This window comes from Nannobrachium achirus, assembly GCF_963921795.1.
Source record: "Nannobrachium achirus genome assembly, chromosome: 3".
NCBI lineage: Eukaryota > Metazoa > Chordata > Actinopteri > Myctophiformes > Myctophidae > Nannobrachium > Nannobrachium achirus.
In genome coordinates this window covers 67137264-67154633 of record NC_137812.1, presented here as the reverse complement: position 1 = coordinate 67154633, position 17370 = coordinate 67137264, and the positions used below count along the sequence as shown (strand labels likewise).

The following is a 17370-nucleotide window of genomic DNA, read 5'->3' as shown; positions in this document are numbered from 1 at the left end:
GGTCGCCTCCTCATTCGCTGTGATGAATCTCCCATATTCACGGCTGGGCTCCTCTCCCCTATCCAGCTGCCGAAAGCGCTTCCTGACTTCCTCCGTGTACCTGGTTTGGAGGCCCGGATTGGTCGTGAATGCCTTCCAGTCATGCCGAATCTTGGGGCTTGGCTTTGGGACCCTGAGGCTCAGTCGCACCCTCATGGAGACCACACGGTGATCAGAGCCTACAGAGCTGAACGTGCTGTATGGCTCAGCGTTCAGGATGGAATTCCTCCACTTTTGCCTCACTAGGATATAGTCCAGCTGGCGTTGCATACCCGAGGCTCGGTCCTGGAAGGTCCACCTCTTCCCTGTTTTCTTCCGGAACATGGTGTTCGCTGCCAGGAGCTGGTGTTCCATGAGAAGGGCTGTGAGGTATGCGCCGTTGCGGTTGGTAGACTCATGGTATGGGAATGGTGCATCCTCCTGTCCAATCCTGGCGTTGAAGTCGCCAAGGATTGCCAGGAAGTTGTGCGCTGGGACACCTCGGACTGCTGTTGTGAGGTCCTCATAGAACTTCTCAACCTCCTCAGGTAATGCCGTGTTAGTGGGCGAGTACACCACTAAGACTGTTGTTACTGGGTTACCTGCGAATTCAGCCATGAGGATCCTTTCGGTGTGCTTGTGGACCCGTCGGAGGGCCCTGCGCGCCAGAGAACCTAGCAATAGCCCTACTCCCCCTGTTGCAGCCTGGGCCCCGTTTCGCCCCGCAGATGCAGTGATGAACGTGCGTTTCTCCACTGTGTGGTAAACTATCTGGTCGTCAGTGTGGACTCTTCTGTGTTCCTGGACTCCCAGGATCTCTACCCCCTGTTCTTCAGCACAATGTGCCAATTCCACCAGTCTAGCTTCTTCTCTCACTGTGCATGCGTTGAAGGTCCCCATTACAAATGGTCTCCGACAACGCATGAGTGCATTGGGTGGGATGCTGTGGTCAGACAGAACCCTCCCTCGTTCCCGTGGGTTTGAGGTCCTGTCGTCATGATGTCCTCCGGAAGGCGGACCAGCACCACCATCCGCCGCGATGCTCCTGCGGACTCCCGCCGCTGGAAGTATAGGATTTGGGATGACTTTGTTCTTCATGGTTGGCTTTACAATGCTAGTTTAAGGACTGTGGGGTCGCAAATTCTCACAGTCCTGGTTTTTACCTCAGAGTGACCTTCTCCTAGGTGGGTTGCCTACCATGGCTAAGAGCCCCACCCGCCCGACTGATAGCACAGATTTCCGGATCTGAATGGTTCGCATGCTGATGTTTTAACTCACTGAATGGTTCTAATTAAATACAAGTTCTAAAGTGTCGAAGTCTTACCCTAATATCCCTCTGGTGAGTGCCTTCAGCTGTGTTCTCCCTGTTCCTGTCTGAGCCATCAGTGATAGTGTGTCTCCACTGTCTCCCTTTATATGCCACTTGGTTAGCATATTTAGGGGAGTGTGCAGTGGTGAGCCAATCAGCTTAGGCAGAGGTGAGAACAGTGGAGTGGCTGCTAAAACCCCCATAGATACTAAGCTAACAAAGTGTTCTAATTAAATTCAACACAGAGACCAACCCTGTTATAATTAAATACAGGTTCTAAATGTCAAAGTCTTACCCTAATATCCCTCTGGTGAGTGCCTTCAGCTGTGTTCTCCCTGTTCCTGTCTGAGCCATCAGTGATAGTGTGTCTCCACTGTCTCCCTTTATATGCCACTTGGTTAGCATATTTAGGGGAGTGTGCAGTGGTGAGCCAATCAGCTTAGGCAGAGGTGAGAACAGTGGAGTGGCTGCTAAAACCCCCATAGATACTAAGCTAACAAAGTGTTCTAATTAAATTCAACACAGAGACCAACCCTGTTATAATTAAATACAGGTTCTAAATGTCAAAGTCTTACCCTAATATCCCTCTGGTGAGTGCCTTCAGCTGTGTTCTCCCTGTTCCTGTCTGAGCCATCAGTGATAGTGTGTCTCCACTGTCTCCCTTTATATGCCACTTGGTTAGCATATTTAGGGGAGTGTGCAGTGGTGAGCCAATCAGCTTAGGCAGAGGTGAGAACAGTGGAGTGGCTGCTAAAACCCCCATAGATACTAAGCTAACAAAGTGTTCTAATTAAATTCAACACAGAGACCAACCCTGTTATAATTAAATACAGGTTCTAAATGTCAAAGTCTTACCCTAATATCCCTCTGGTGAGTGCCTTCAGCTGTGTTCTCCCTGTTCCTGTCTGAGCCATCAGTGATAGTGTGTCTCCACTGTCTCCCTTTATATGCCACTTGGTTAGCATATTTAGGGGAGTGTGCAGTGGTGAGCCAATCAGCTTAGGCAGAGGTGAGAACAGTGGAGTGGCTGCTAAAACCCCCATAGATACTAAGCTAACAAAGTGTTCTAATTAAATTCAACACAGAGACCAACCCTGTTATAATTAAATACAGGTTCTAAATGTCAAAGTCTTACCCTAATATCCCTCTGGTGAGTGCCTTCAGCTGTGTTCTCCCTGTTCCTGTCTGAGCCATCAGTGATTCATTGGTTCAATATTATTTTAACCAACACTCAGACGTAAAGGGTGTTCAATAGCACATATTTATGAAAAAAAGAGAGGGCCAATCGGGTGGAGTTAGCTGGTTTGGCAGAAAGTGTGGAGTTAGGAGGTACTACTTTCCATTGGTTCAATATTATTTTAACCAACACTCAGATGTAAAGGGTGTTCAATAGCCCTTATTTATGCCAAAAAAATCTAAAATGGAGTTAAGAGGTTTTGGCCAGACAGTGACGATATCCACTCTTAGCCCTCACACTCACACTTCGGGATTCTGTAGGTGGCAGAATCCCTAAGTGATTGTACAGTCGGAAGATTGTGTGCGTGGCGTGCGCGCATGTGTGCAAACACACACACACTGTGCGCTTTCTTTATGCATACGCATGTGTTTTTGCTTTCATGTGTGAGTGCATTGCAGAGGCATTGCAGAGCCTCCGCTTTGGCTCAGTGATTCCCTTGACAGCTGTGCCTTCACAGACAGGTGAAGAGATCATTTCAACAACATGACAAACACCATATAAATCAAACATGTGGCAATGTCCTGGCCTGTGGTGGCCAAGAAAACACTACAGATGACAGTAAAGTCCAAACAAGCAAGGTGGAAACCAGGGACGTGCTGGGCCCCTGATTCAGCACAGGAAAAAGAGTTGGAGAGGCCCGGTTGCGCGCTATAGAGAGAGATCTCTCTCTATAGCGCTGCTGCTACTCAAAGATTTGTGACAAAGTGACAAGCCAGTGGGCCAATTACATGAGTTATATTTTGTCGTTGTCGGGTGGAAACCTTGTATGTCCAAAACCGTTTGTTTTGTATTTATCATTTTAAAAATTATTTAAACTAGTGAAAACAGCCGATCTACAAGCACACAACGCCTCGCACCGCGAGGCGTTGTGTGCTTGTAGATCTGCTGTTTTCACTACTTTTGTGCAACGGCCTTGTATGATGAAGCAGGGCTTTGCTTTGCGAAAAAAATTACAAATTTGAAACTTGGAGATAGGAGGTTTCTGCCCGACAGTGACGATTTACTTTGTTGGCCGCCCAGCCCCCAAAATGGAATTATTTTATTTTTTTTCCTAATGGCCGGCCTGGACTGGCAGGGAATGAACCGGCCGTTCGGGAGTTGTCCCGCTTTTCCCAATGGCCAGCACGTCCCTGGTGGAAACCTACGTGTGCGGCAGTTATAGCTATAATAAATAAGACCAAATTACAGCACAAATAAGTACTGTACACCCGAGCATTTCCCCCCTGTACTTATTATTATCACCTATGCTGCTACATTGTCTGAAGGAATCTGAACATAAATGTTTTTTACTCTTATGCAGTGGTGTAAAGTACATAAAGCACATTTACTTAATTACTGTACTTAAAGGAGTAGTTTGCCCCCAAATTGACTTTTTTTATATTGATTACTCGTGCCATGGAGACTTGAGTTCAATAATATTTTTAGTTTGTTGTCGCATTCCTAAGACTACATTCCTATTCCTATTTGATTACAATAAATTTACCCCCATTGTTTCCGGATGGGGACCCAAATGGATTTGGGTCCCCATCCGGAATCAACAGGGTACATTTATTGTATTAGAAAAAAAGTATTTTTGGGGGTGAACTTCTCCTTTAAGTAAAATTTGTATTTGTACTTTACTTGAGTATTTCCAATTTTCAATATACTTTTACTGCACTTCCTCCACTACATCTCGGATCCAAATAATTGTACTTTTACTCCACTACATTTATTTGAAAACGTTAGATACTAGTTACTTGAATTAATTATTATTACAAAACAAACATGAACCATTTTAAACTCTTGCGGCCATTTGAAAATAGACAATCTACGAGCTCGCAATTCATCACAATGCCACCAACGTATTGTGAGCTTGTAGATCTGCAGTTTTCATAATAATTGTATCCATTTGAAAACTTGAAATGAGACATTTGGTACTTTTACTAGTAACTTATAACATTGCAGTATGTACCAGTGTTGTTTTTGACAGCAGATTTTGATTTAGTTTTAGTCATAGTTTTTGAATAAAATGTTATTTAGTTGTAGTCATAATTTAGTCACCTGAAAAGTTTTAGTTTTAGTCTAGTCTAAGATTTTAGGAGACTAAATCTACAGTTGATTTAGTCTACTAAAATGTATTTTGGCAGACCTTGATGGCATCGTAATGACTGATTTTACACTTTGTTGCGTGCTGAAAATAGCCAATCTACAAGCTCACAACGCATCGCATTGCGAGGCGTTGTGAGCTTGTAGATCGGCTATTTTCCGCACGCAACACCGGATAGCAACCAAACATAAAATGACTCTCTTCTCCACTACAGTCCCTCCCCAACATTTTAGTCTAGTTTTTATTGTGTATACGAACGAAATTGTCAATATTAGTTAGTCTTAGTTTTAGCCATCACAGCTTAGTTTTTATTTAGTTTTCGTCAGTGAAAAAAACGCAGTCGACAAACATTTTTCATCATAGTTTTAGTCGACAAAATCAACACTGGTATGTAGAGTACCTGGGCACACGATGTACCAACAGAGTGCAACCTTGAAACTTGATGGCAGTGCATACAAAATAATATGAAATTATTTTGTGCCAGGGACCCTCATCCCTCACACAAGATTTGTGCAGTTAAAACGTTTCCCCGGACCCTACTTTGAGAAGCACTGATGTAGAGAGACACCACCGCGAACAACGTTAGGAACCATAGCCAGTCTGGAGATAGTGACCCTTGTCTGGCTTCCACTGGAAGACATTTAAATTGTCTCCTACCGATGTGTGACTGTGGAGCCAATCCTACTATCAGACCTTAATCTATTCTGTGCAGTCTGCAGCTTGACTTTGAAGAGTTTAGTTATACTCTCAAACCAGCAAAGTCAGAGTGACATGAGAGTTAGATAAAAAAAAAAAACACTGAATCCCTATCCAGTAACTTAGAGCAGTGGTTCTCAAACATTTTCAGGCCGCGACCCCCCCCAAAATAATCATATTTGAACTGCCACACCCGGACAAGCACTTGGAATTGTTGGAGTATTGAGGCATTACATTTTGTTTGAATCGGTTCTGCAGATAAATATTGTGGAAATAGCACATCTACAAGCTCACAACGCCCTCAAGTTTGTAGATAACTATTTTTCAAAATGTATGATATTCGACAATTTGGCCAATGTTTGACCAGTTTTTATTGTGTCGTTTGTTTATTGCTTTTGATGCAGTAATGGTCTTTAAAGTCCTTAAATTGTCACTCCACTGTCATCTGGGGGGAGAACCACTGACCGAGAGCAGTGGTTCAAACATTTTCACGTCAAAGATCCCTAAATTGTCTGTGAAACACCATTTTTGACATCATGGTGCCAGGGACCACAATAAGAGATATTCTTTTGTTATACGGTATATGAAATTTGTCTTGAAAACAATTTGTTTATCATGTGTCTATGAGGTTGACAGTACTTCATTAGACCCCCTGGTGTGGTTGTTATGAGCAATTATGTATTCCCTTTGTATTTGGGGTTTCTTCCTGGAGGCTGACACCGTGTGGGTCAAAAGTGCAGATCCAAAAACAGCTGATTAAATGACATCATATAATAATCCCCTCCCCTTTTACCATTCACCCAACACTGTGGGTGTGGCTAACTTCAGCTGGGTCACCACCCACCATGACAACCAGGCATACTTGAACTGAACTGGTGGGTGTGGCCAAATAGAAACCTAATTTTAACTCTTTCTGTACACTTTTTTGGAAAACACCTTCCTCCTAGCATAATCATAATAGCTGTTAATCATGTTTTAGGGGGGGGGGGGGGGGGGATCATGGCATTGCATCTTTAACTCATTTTGCTGGGGACCACTCCTAGGGTTTCCCGGACTCAACCACTGACTTAGAGCTACAACTTAAGCTAAAAGATCATCCACCCTGGTCCTCAAAGGAAAACTGTTGGGTCACAGTGTTGTAATACCAAACATAAGTCCATAATAATGATACATTTACCAGCCACCAATTGTCACATACTAATATTGACTGAGTGATGTGGTCACAAATAGAGATTAATTCGGTTCCTTCTATGTGCTGGGGTTGTGAGGGAAAAGCTAATTACAGCACAGGATTCATGCCAGCGAAGATAGCATCATTACTGGGTTGTCAAGTGCCTAATACACATGTGACCTGTTTCCTTGATGTGTAATTTATAGTTTCATCTCATAAAATGCACTGTTTATTTACATTTTTTCGCTGCAGGCAACATTGGAGCAGAGTTGTCCTACAACAATGTGGGGATGTTCATCTCGTCTGATGCTGGGAACAACTGGAGACAGGTGAGCTTATAGAATCCTACCAGGATATGGTCGCTGTCTGGTGAAAACCCGATGTAAACCGTTCGTTTAGCATTTTTCATTTTAAAAATGATTTTAACTAGTGAAAACAGCTGATCTACAAGCACACAACGCCTCGCGGTGCGAGGCGTTGTGTGCTTGTAGATCTACAGTTTTCACTACTTTTGTGTGACGGCCTTGTACGATGAAGCAGGGCTTTACTTTTTCAAAAAAGTGAAAATGTGACATACATCGGCAGTGAAAATTGCCGATGTATGTGTAGCATTTTCACTACTTTTGTGTGACACTCTTGTATGATGAAGTAGGCCGGGCATTAATTTACAAAAAAAAAACGAATAAAATCATAAAAAAAATGAATCGAAATATGGAGACAGCAATGCTATTTTAATTACATAAATAAAATAAAGTTATGTTATATGTACATTTTCCTATATGCCCTATTTATAATATTTTGTTTCTCAAACGTTTTAATTTCAATGAACCCCCATAACTCTCGAACAATTTGTTTCCATTTGTATACTGTGGGGGGTCGTTTCCATTCTGAAACATCCCCATTCCGAACACCAGGTTAGCATTCACCAGCGTCGGCAGCATAGAGTATAGAGAGCGGATAGCCCCGCCCCCAGCTATTCATTTCAATGCAAGTTGCTCAGTGGCGTTTTGAAGCACCCGGAAGAAGCTGAATCCAGATGCATTGTGGGGAAAATTGGCACATCTGGATGTGCCAATATTTGTTACGTCGAGACGTAAATTACGTCATGAACGTCACAAACGTTGAACGACGTCCATTGAACCCCATGGTTAGCATTCACCAGCATTAGTTTTACTGAGGTTTGGGTTATAGGGTTAAGGTTATGTTTAGGTGGTCGGATTAGCAATGTTTCGGAGTGCCGATGTGTAACCGTATACTGTATGCTTAGAGTTACAGACCTGTAAGGGCCCCTGAGGCAGGGTCCCTGGACCCCACTTTGAGAACTGCTACCTTATACTTTGTCTTTCAATGGTGTCGCATTGCTGAAATATCCGATCTACAACTTGACAATGCATCGTATCACAATGCGTTGGTCAGCTTGTGGACCTCCTATTTGTTTTGTGCTATTTCTGACTTTTTTGTATTATATTTATTTTACTATGCCATTTCCATAATGTAGGGGCAGCAGGTTGAAAGTGCTTAATTCATGTTGTACTTTGTATTCAAAGCATGGGGAGCAGCATGCTGTTTTATCTTATGGTATGATTCTAATGTATGACTCACCCTGCTGGGAAAAGCCATTGTACAGGTGGTGGAGGTTTATAGGTATACCTGACTGATTGGCAGGGTGCACCGAGTAACCAGCTGTTTGGGGAAGAACTTCTAAATAAACGATATAATATACAGTATGCAGCGACGGGTGAGGTTCTATATGGGGCTAATATCGCAATTTGACTAGTGACTCAATACTGTGACAAGTATTCAATCAATCAATCAATCAATCAATCAATCAATCACATTGTAGCCTCACTGCAAAAAAACCTACTCTAAATATAAGAAAAAAAATATGTTTTTGAGTATAAATCAACTAAAAACAAGTAAGATTATCTGCCAGTGGGGTAAGAAAATTTTTCCCGGTAAGATTTCTTACCGGGAAAGGCTTTAGGGAAGTCAGGGATTCTTAAAATAAGTTCATTAAACCCCATTCCAAGTAATTAATTAAGTCATATAAACTCAAAATTAGTTGGCAAACCTCTTCAAATAGGTTTTTCAGACTCATTCCAAGCAATATATTTAAGTCAAATGGACTCATAACTACCCATTTAAGTCATAGAAACTCAAAATTAGTTGGCAAACTTCTTCAAATAAGTTTTTCAGACTCATTCCAAGCACTAAATGTAAGTTAAGTAGACTCGTAATTAGTCATTAAAGTCATAGAAACTCAAAATTAGTTGGCAAACCTCTTCAAATAGGTTTTTCAGACTCATTCCAGGCACCATATTTAAGTCAAAAAGACTGATAACTAGCCATTAAAGGTCTTGAAATAGGTGGTAAAATCCCCTTTCAAGCACTGTACCAAGTCAAAGAGACTAATAACTAGCCATTAAAGGAGTAGTTCACCTCAAAATGAATTTTCTATTGCGACCCAAATCCATTCGGGTCCCGATCCGGAATCAATGGGGGTAAATTTACAATAATCGGATTGTGTCTTAGGAATGCAACTAATACAAACAAATATATTCTTGAACTCAAGTCTCCATGGCGTGAGTAAACAAAAGAAGAAAAGTCATTTTGGGGGTGAACTACTCCTTTAAAGGTCTTGAAATTTAAGTGTTAATCCCTTTGCAAAATACCCTAAAGCTACTCAAATAAGCGATAAAAAGCAAAACCTGAAATGTATGAAAGAAATGAAGGCATAATGAATGTTCTCAAAATGTATTATAAAAAAATAAAGTGTGAGAGTGTTACAGCAAATTGTTTACAGTACACTGCATTTATTTTCTTCAAAGCCTGGTTGGAAGGGGGAACACTTGCAGCATACAGAAATTGTTTGTTTTAAACACATGAAACAAAACAAAACTCAAGTGCAGTGACATGCCAGCAGCATCAGAGATTAGATTAGGACTACAAGCTCGCACCGCCTCAAACAACAGCGCCCCATACAGTGCTCTGACCTATAGGGCAATGGTTCGCAAACCTTTCTGGTCGGAACTCAAAAGAGAGATTAGATTAGGACTACAACCTCACACCGCCTCAAACAACATCGCCCCATACAACGCTCTGACCTATTGGGCAATGGTTCCCAAACTTGGTCGGAACCAAAAAGAGATTAGATTAGGACTACAAGCTCACACTGCCTCAAACAACAGTGCCCCATACAGCGCTCTGAACTATAGGGCAATGGTTCCCAAACTTGGTCGGAACCCAAAAGAGAGATTAGGTAAGGACTACAAGCTCACACCGACCCGCTTTGCGCCACGTGAGGTTGTAGATCTGCTGTTCACAGCACACAACAAAAGGAATAATACTAAAACAAAAATAACAAAAGTGCATGTAAAATGTAAACACAGGCGCAGTTACAGTACATGTCACTATCTGGGATGGAGCTTGAAAAACTAGCAAGTCAACTGACCGATAAAATATTATCGTGTGACGTAATTCCACAAATTAGAAATGCTCAATAGTGGGCTCAATAAGCAGGATCGATAAGGTGCTAGTTATGAAAATGTACGAGCTCCTTCCCCAATCAGTAACACCGCCACAAACAACACTGCCCAGAACAACATCGCCCTCGAACAACGTCGCTCCCGAACAAAGTTCCCCAGAACTATATAGTGCAATGCAGGTTGCCAAACCTTTCTGGTCGGAAACCCAAAATAGATTAGTTTGCACTCGGGACCCAAGTGAAAACAGCAGATCCTTTACTCAAGTACATTTTTAATTCTTGACTTTTACTTGTAACAGAGTACTTCTATATTGCAGTATAAATCAGATTTGAATCCATAGCCATCTCCAGACTGCATTAAAAAAAAAAGAACATTTTGACTCCAATCTGGATAGGAAATTAGATTTGGGCTGGATTTGGGCCGCCAGTCTGAACAAGGCCCAACTTAGGGGGAGTTAGGGAAGCATTCACTGATCACATTATCTAGCACAGTGGTTCTCAACCTGTGAGTTAGGACCCCCAGAGGGATCCCCAAATTAGTTTTGGGGGTCCCCAGATGATTAACATAATGTGCAACATTGTTTTCTCACTCAACTGTAAAGAAACCAACAAAGTTTAAGTGTATAAAGTGTATATGCAGATTTCTAAAGTGACAATTTAAAGACTTTTTTGATTTTAAATGACAAATTAAACATTGGCCAAATTGAGTCAAGAATTGTGAAAATAGCACTACATGCTCACAACGCCTCGCAGTGAGACGTTGTGAGCATGTAGATCTGCTATTTCCTCAATAGAACCGTGTTATACAAAATGCAACGTCTCCACTCTTAGTGCTCATCAGGGTGGGGTGGGGGTCCCAAATCAAAATATGATTATTTGGGGGGTCGCGGCCTGAAAAGGTTGAGAACCACTGAGTTAGGGTAGCATTCACTGAAGTGAAAACAGCAGATCTAGTAGCTCACAACGATCCACTTTGCGCTGTGTTATGAGATTGTAGATCTGCTGTTTTGAGCTTGTAGATCTGCACACTCACTGACTGATGTAGTCCTTCCATTCAGCTTAGGACGTTGTATGCGTGGGTGGTATCTCCCTAATGCATGGCATCATGGAGGACTTCAGTTTGCAGTACTGAGAGCACTGTAGACGCACTAGTGGGGTACGCCAGATGAAGGGCATAGTAATATGCCATGAGTTAGACGAGTCCCTTTTGAAAGTCCTCCTCCCAAAGGTCATCACCGGCAGAGTCCCAATGCAGAGCAGGCAGTTGTCCTCACCGACAAGGACGACAGGACTGGCCAGAGGACGCTGACGAAGGAAGCCATTGGGGTCTTCAGTAGGCTGGTCAAAGGACAAGTCAATGAAAAAGATTAGAAAACTAGTGCAAACATGTTTAATAGCATACATGACCAAATTAAACCACACTACAGTATCTTTCAATAAACAAGGTTCCAACATTATTCTGACAATATAATATATCGTTTTTGCAGAATATCAAGGACTAGTTTATTAACTATTTAAAAAAAAAGTACTGTACAGGCATTACTAACTTACAGTATATGCACACTCTCACCTTAAGGATGTGAAACATGGCCTCTCTGCCATCTCCCGGGGGGGGGGGGGGGGGGGGGGACAACATATGGCAGTCAATGCATGAAGACCCAAAATGACTTTTTTTCTATTGATTACTCACACCATGTATATTTATGTATAATATTTACCCCCATTGATTCCGGATATACCCGAATCCATTTGGGTCCCCATCCGGAACGAATGGGGGTAAATTTACTCTAAAAACAAAAGATATTATTGAACTCAAGTCTCCATGGGTGAATAATCAATAGGGGAAAAAAAGTCATTTTGGGGGTGAACTACTCCTTTAAATCAAGGACAGGCGCTGTACAAGCAATCTAAAATAGCATAATGATGGTCAATATTCCACGCACAGTTATCAATGACAACAGAAGTGTATATAAATGCCTGTCCACAGCATCTCCAAAACCAAACTTTTGTTTGGTGAGTCACGACTTTCCGACGTGCAGATCAGAACACAAACTGCACATTAACACCAGTGGTGCAAACTAATTCTGTACTGTACTGTACACTTGAGTTAATTTTACTTCAGTTGAGTATTTCCAGTTTTCAATACTTTGACTTCTACTCCACTACATCTGGACTCAAAATATTAAAATTTTAATGGGTGCATCTCTCCTTTCAAACATGTTTCCTTTCTGACAGACACTAGCCGTCTCTCTTAAGGCCCATTCCCACTGGGTCAGATAACAGATAAAAAATGGTGGATGGTAGATACAGATAAAACAAAAAATCTGCCACAGATATTTCTTTTTATTGAGAGAGTTCCTGGGGGTCCCCAGCTAAATGATAATTAGGAACCAAATGGACGCTTATGGGTATGTAACTCAGAGTGTACAAATTTACACTCCGAGTTAAATTACCATTGATTTCACAGCAATGGTCTTCAACAGGGGGTCTGGGACCACTAGGGGGTCCTCAGAGTTACTAGAAGGGGGTCCTCCAAATCTTTGTGTGATAGAAACTTTTTTCCTCCTATATTTTATATTAACCACTTGAACCCTAGTATCCATATTCTGAGAACTCTAGACAAAAATAGCAGATCTACAAGCTCACAATGCCACAAAGAGGTTGGACATGAATCCAAAATCCACTGATGATGAAACTATATGGAATCTATGAACAGGTTGTGGGGGTCCCTGCTTCATCTCTCTCTCAACTAAGGGTTCCCTGCTTCATCTCTCTCTCAACTAAGGGGTCCCTGCTTCATCTCTCTCTCAACTAAGGGATCTCTCTCTCAACTAAGGGGTCCCTGCTTCATCTCTCTCTCAACTAAGGGGTCCCTGCTTCATCTCTCTCTCAACTAAGGGGTCCCTGCTTCATCTCTCTCAACTAAGGGGTCCCTGCTTCATCTCTCTCAACTAAGGGGTCCCTGCTTCATCTCTCTCTCAACTAAGGGGTCCCTGCTTCATCTCTCTCAACTAAGGGGGTCCCTGCTTCATCTCTCTCTCTCAACTAAGGGGTCCCTGCTTCATCTCTCTCTCAACTAAGGGGTCCTTGGGCTGAAAACGTTAAAGACCCCCTGTTTAGATGTGGCAAGTCAAATGCTGCCACCTAGCTGCTGGTTGTATGTTTGCTAACCAGGCGATAACATTATGCACTCCACCTACACAATACAGACATGCTAGCGCCTAGCCCTGACATTAGTAATGTCAAACACACAAAAAAGTTTTGTCTGTCCGCAATAAGCACAACCTTGAAACATTAAATGTGTTTTACAGAAGCTACAGCCCAGTGACTCCACAGGCAGCTAGCGTTAGCAGCTAACAATGCTAAGCATGACCAATAACACATGAAACACAAGTTACACAACGTAAGATTTACACATGTCTAGACACATACCTGCGAGCGTGCTGGCGATCACGTCGTCCACTTCCATGATGCAGAGTAGTCTTTTAGTATTTTATTTATCCAACTTTGACGAAATGAAAAAGATGAATGAAAGTCTGCAGCCGTTACACTGCACTGTTTGAAACGGGCGGGCGGAGGATGGGAGGAGACTACGTAACGTCATGTGTTCTGTTCATTGGACCATACCATCTCCTCTGAGGGGGTGTTCCAGTAATAAATATATTTTATATTTGCTAATAACTGTTTCCTCTAAATAAACGTTTTGGATTATGCACGTAAAACAGTGTATAATGTAGATTCACTTGTATTATAACATTAATAAATTGCGCTAAGTTGATATTGTGAAAGCACAGAATTATGAGGACTACCCCTTAACTTCAGGTCTTCCAACAAGTGAAAGTGAATCAAGAAAGCCTGATAATTATAGGCTATTTGCCATAACATCTATGGCGAAAATGATAAAAGAAAGATTATCATATATGGAGAGGAAATTATATAGGCCTACAGAAAAGGAAGAAACACAATGGGTCAAACCACATCTGGAATATGATTAGGAAGTAGAGTTGTAGAAGTATTTTTTTTCTTCTTTTATTATTATTACCCATAATAATATTATTATTATTACTATTATCGCATTCCTAAGTCAATAATTTGATTATAATAAATGTAGGGGTAGGGGACCCAAAAGTGTCTTTGGGTCCCCTACCGGAATCAATGGGGGATTTATGCTTTATTGGCTTAGGAATGTGACAAAAACAAAAAAGACATTTCCATGAATTCATGTCTCCATGGGGTGAGTAATCAATAGAAAAAAAGTCATTTTGGGGGTGAACTACTCCTTTAAGAACCCAAAAGGAATGAGTGTGGTGTAATTAACCCATTATGACTTGAGCCATACGACCTGGGCCTGATTCTACAAATGCCTTAGTTTTCAAACATTGTCATGCCAAGGTCCCCCAAAATGATGTATTTGAACACCACTTCGAGTCCGAGAGACATGTTATATATATAAATATATATATAGGTTTGGCTGTTATGAGGTGTGATTTCTATATATTTGCTTTATTATTTATTTAATTCCATGTACTCTGATCTTGCCATTTGAAAGCCACTGTACTTAATTAAATGTGAATAAACGTGATGTTGAACAACATTTTTCATTCCAATATGTAGTGTGAAAATAGTTATTGCGACCTTCGGTCGCTGTTTCTCTGAAACCGTACAGATCTTGTCTGTGTGTCCGTGTGTCGGTCACAGCAACTGTTGTGACATGTGAGTCAGAGTGATGTCAGAACCGGTTCTGACATCACTCTGACTCACTGACCAAGTTGTAGGACTCCCCTTTTTGCCCTTATGCAGCAAGCATGGAGATCCCTGATGTCATCAATATTAAGCCCATATCTGGCAACGCCCATGTATCCATATATGGAAATCCCTGATGTCATCAATATTAAGCCCATATCTGGCAAAGCCCATGGACATATCCATATGGAGATCCCTGATGTCATCAATATTAAGCCCATATCTGGCAAAGCCCATGGACATATCCATATATGCCATATATGGTGTCATCAATATTAACCCCATATCTGGGAATGCCCATATTGTAGTCATTGTATTTCCATATGACCTAATCAAACACTGAGATCCATACATAAAGACAATAGGGTATTTTACTAGTTTGGTACTTAAAATAAGTACTCAGAGCTACTCATTTTCTTAAAAGTGACACTGTGGATTCAACCTTTGTCTCAGAGGGTAATTTTTACTTGATGTAAATGTGAAATATTATAATTTAAGATCTAATATCATGGTAAGAAAAAAAAGAAATATTTTCTTAAAACAAAAATCATCATCTTGTACAATTTTATCTTCTTTAGAATATCATTTTTAAAACTAGACCAATAAGAATTTATGGCTAGATATACGATTGCAAATCTTGCTTAGTTCATTCATTTTTGCAGTGCTCGTGTAGCCAGGCTTACTCATTTGCGAAGAGAAAAGCCTGGTGACAATATAAGGGAGAAAAGGTTCTAGGAGGTGGGGCTGATTTTTCCCGGAAGCTGTATTTTTTTCCGCAGTGCGGTGTTCCTGCAAACGTATTCCCTGCACGAAAAAATCTGGTCTACGTCTCCTGCTCCGTCGGTTGCGCTCGCAATAAACAATATACAAACAAAAACATTGATTCAAGCAATGTTACACCTATTAAGAGTGAGTTAAGAGCTACAATCTATTTTAGTTTTTTCGCTGGGTAATGTAAACAGACCCGCACCGCATGACGTAATGTCCGTTAAACGCAGCACTTCCGCTAGAAATCTTGGAACCAACCGGAAGCCAGGCATATTGTCTACAGGGTGATCACATTGTATGCTGTCCTCTGATGTCTTGTTATCAGTGTTGTTTAATGTTTAATGTCTTGGGGACTATGGATGAAAAGTAGCTTACTGGTATGCTAACTCCGGCTAGTTTACACTTGCAGTCATGTGTGTTATACTCATGTTTCTGTGTTCAACAACTGGCACTGTCCTGTCATTATGAACAAATAAAGTAAAGGACTGTTTTCAGATATTCGAAGAAGAGCATAACATGTGGTTTCTGGACAAAGGAGGAGCTCTGGTTGCAGTGAAACAGCCGTCCGTACCGACCAGACACTTGTGGTACGTCACTATCAATACAAATTACACTCATTCGTCCCACTTGTTATCACGTTATTGCATTGTGTCAAGCTTCTCTAGTAATATAGTGCATTATAACGCAAATGCCAATTTCTAGGTCCATTCCTCTTGCTCCAAAATAATGAGTCAATACGTGATACTGTTTTGCTAATACATTTCCAATGCTCGTTCTTCCAGCAGGTCTTGGGAAATATAATTTTGAGATTGTGTATTTCACTCCACTCACATGATTTACAGCCCTGCGGCCATCGACCCTCTTTCAGTGTTTTCATTATTAACACGTTCAGAACGGGTACAGTATATTGTGTGTATCATTATTTTGTGCTTTAACTATTGAAAAATAGCAGATATACAAGCTCACTGCGAGCTTGTAGATCTGCTATTTTTGAAAAATCGTGAAAATTATAATTTTGACCCGATTCTATAAGTGTCTTTTGAATCCTTCTAAGATTTTTTTGAAAACCCTATGTTTCTATGTCAGCAATCTGGCCAGCCATCGTCAAAGAAAATGTCATTTTCACATTTTCACTCAGTTAGCCTGTTCTTGAGAGACTACTATGTCAGTGGTTCTCAAACCTTTTCATGTGAAGGACCCCCAAAATTATATTTATTTGGCCACGGACCCCCATTACAAAATATTTAGTTCTAGGGACCACCCAGAAGCAAAATTACAAACGTTCACTTTGAAAATACATATATTCAAAGATTTGCCACACATTTTCACGACTTTTTTTCAAAAATAGCAGATCTACAAGCTCGCAGCGCGGCACTCGGTGCCGCGCTGTGAGCTTGTAGATCTGCTATTTTTCACTGGTTAAATCATTCAATAATTCTAGGCCTGCATGGGTTAACACGTTGCCTTCCTCTTGTCAAAGTGGGTGCCTTTTTTGCTTTGCCTCAGCGCAGACTAATTCAACTGAGACCAGATCTGCTCTCCAATCACTTTTTGCAACAATTTTTTCGAAATTAGTTTCTGCAGCAGGAAAGTGTAGCCTGCCGGGGGTTTGTCTCCTAAGTTAACCCAATTTAACTGTTGCCATGGTGGAGGGAACTGAAACAGAATGATGGATGGATAGATTGATACGTAGATGGATAGATGGATGGATAGATGGAGAGAGAGAGAGAGAGAGAGAGAGAGAGAGAGAGAGAGAGAGAGAGAGAGATGGAGAGGGAGAGAGAGCAGGGTGGATGCAAACTGAGGGAATGAACAAAATAACTAGAACTGCACTCTGTCAAGGTGCCAACTTGCGTCT

The 17370-nt window shown here is 41.4% G+C and overlaps 1 protein-coding gene across 1 annotated transcript in view; it reads left to right on the top strand.

Annotated features, from left to right (window-relative positions):
* LOC308281724 (VPS10 domain-containing receptor SorCS3-like) overlaps positions 1 to 17370 on the top strand; it is a gene marked incomplete at its 3' end in the record, with an annotated part of 555751 nt that overhangs the window by 468470 nt on the left and 69911 nt on the right. Inside the window, exons 12-13 of the mRNA XM_080722002.1 lie at positions 6770 to 6846; positions 16008 to 16099. Coding sequence (XP_080578128.1) covers positions 6770 to 6846; positions 16008 to 16099 — 169 coding nt within the window. The remainder of the gene's footprint in view (positions 1 to 6769; positions 6847 to 16007; positions 16100 to 17370) is intronic.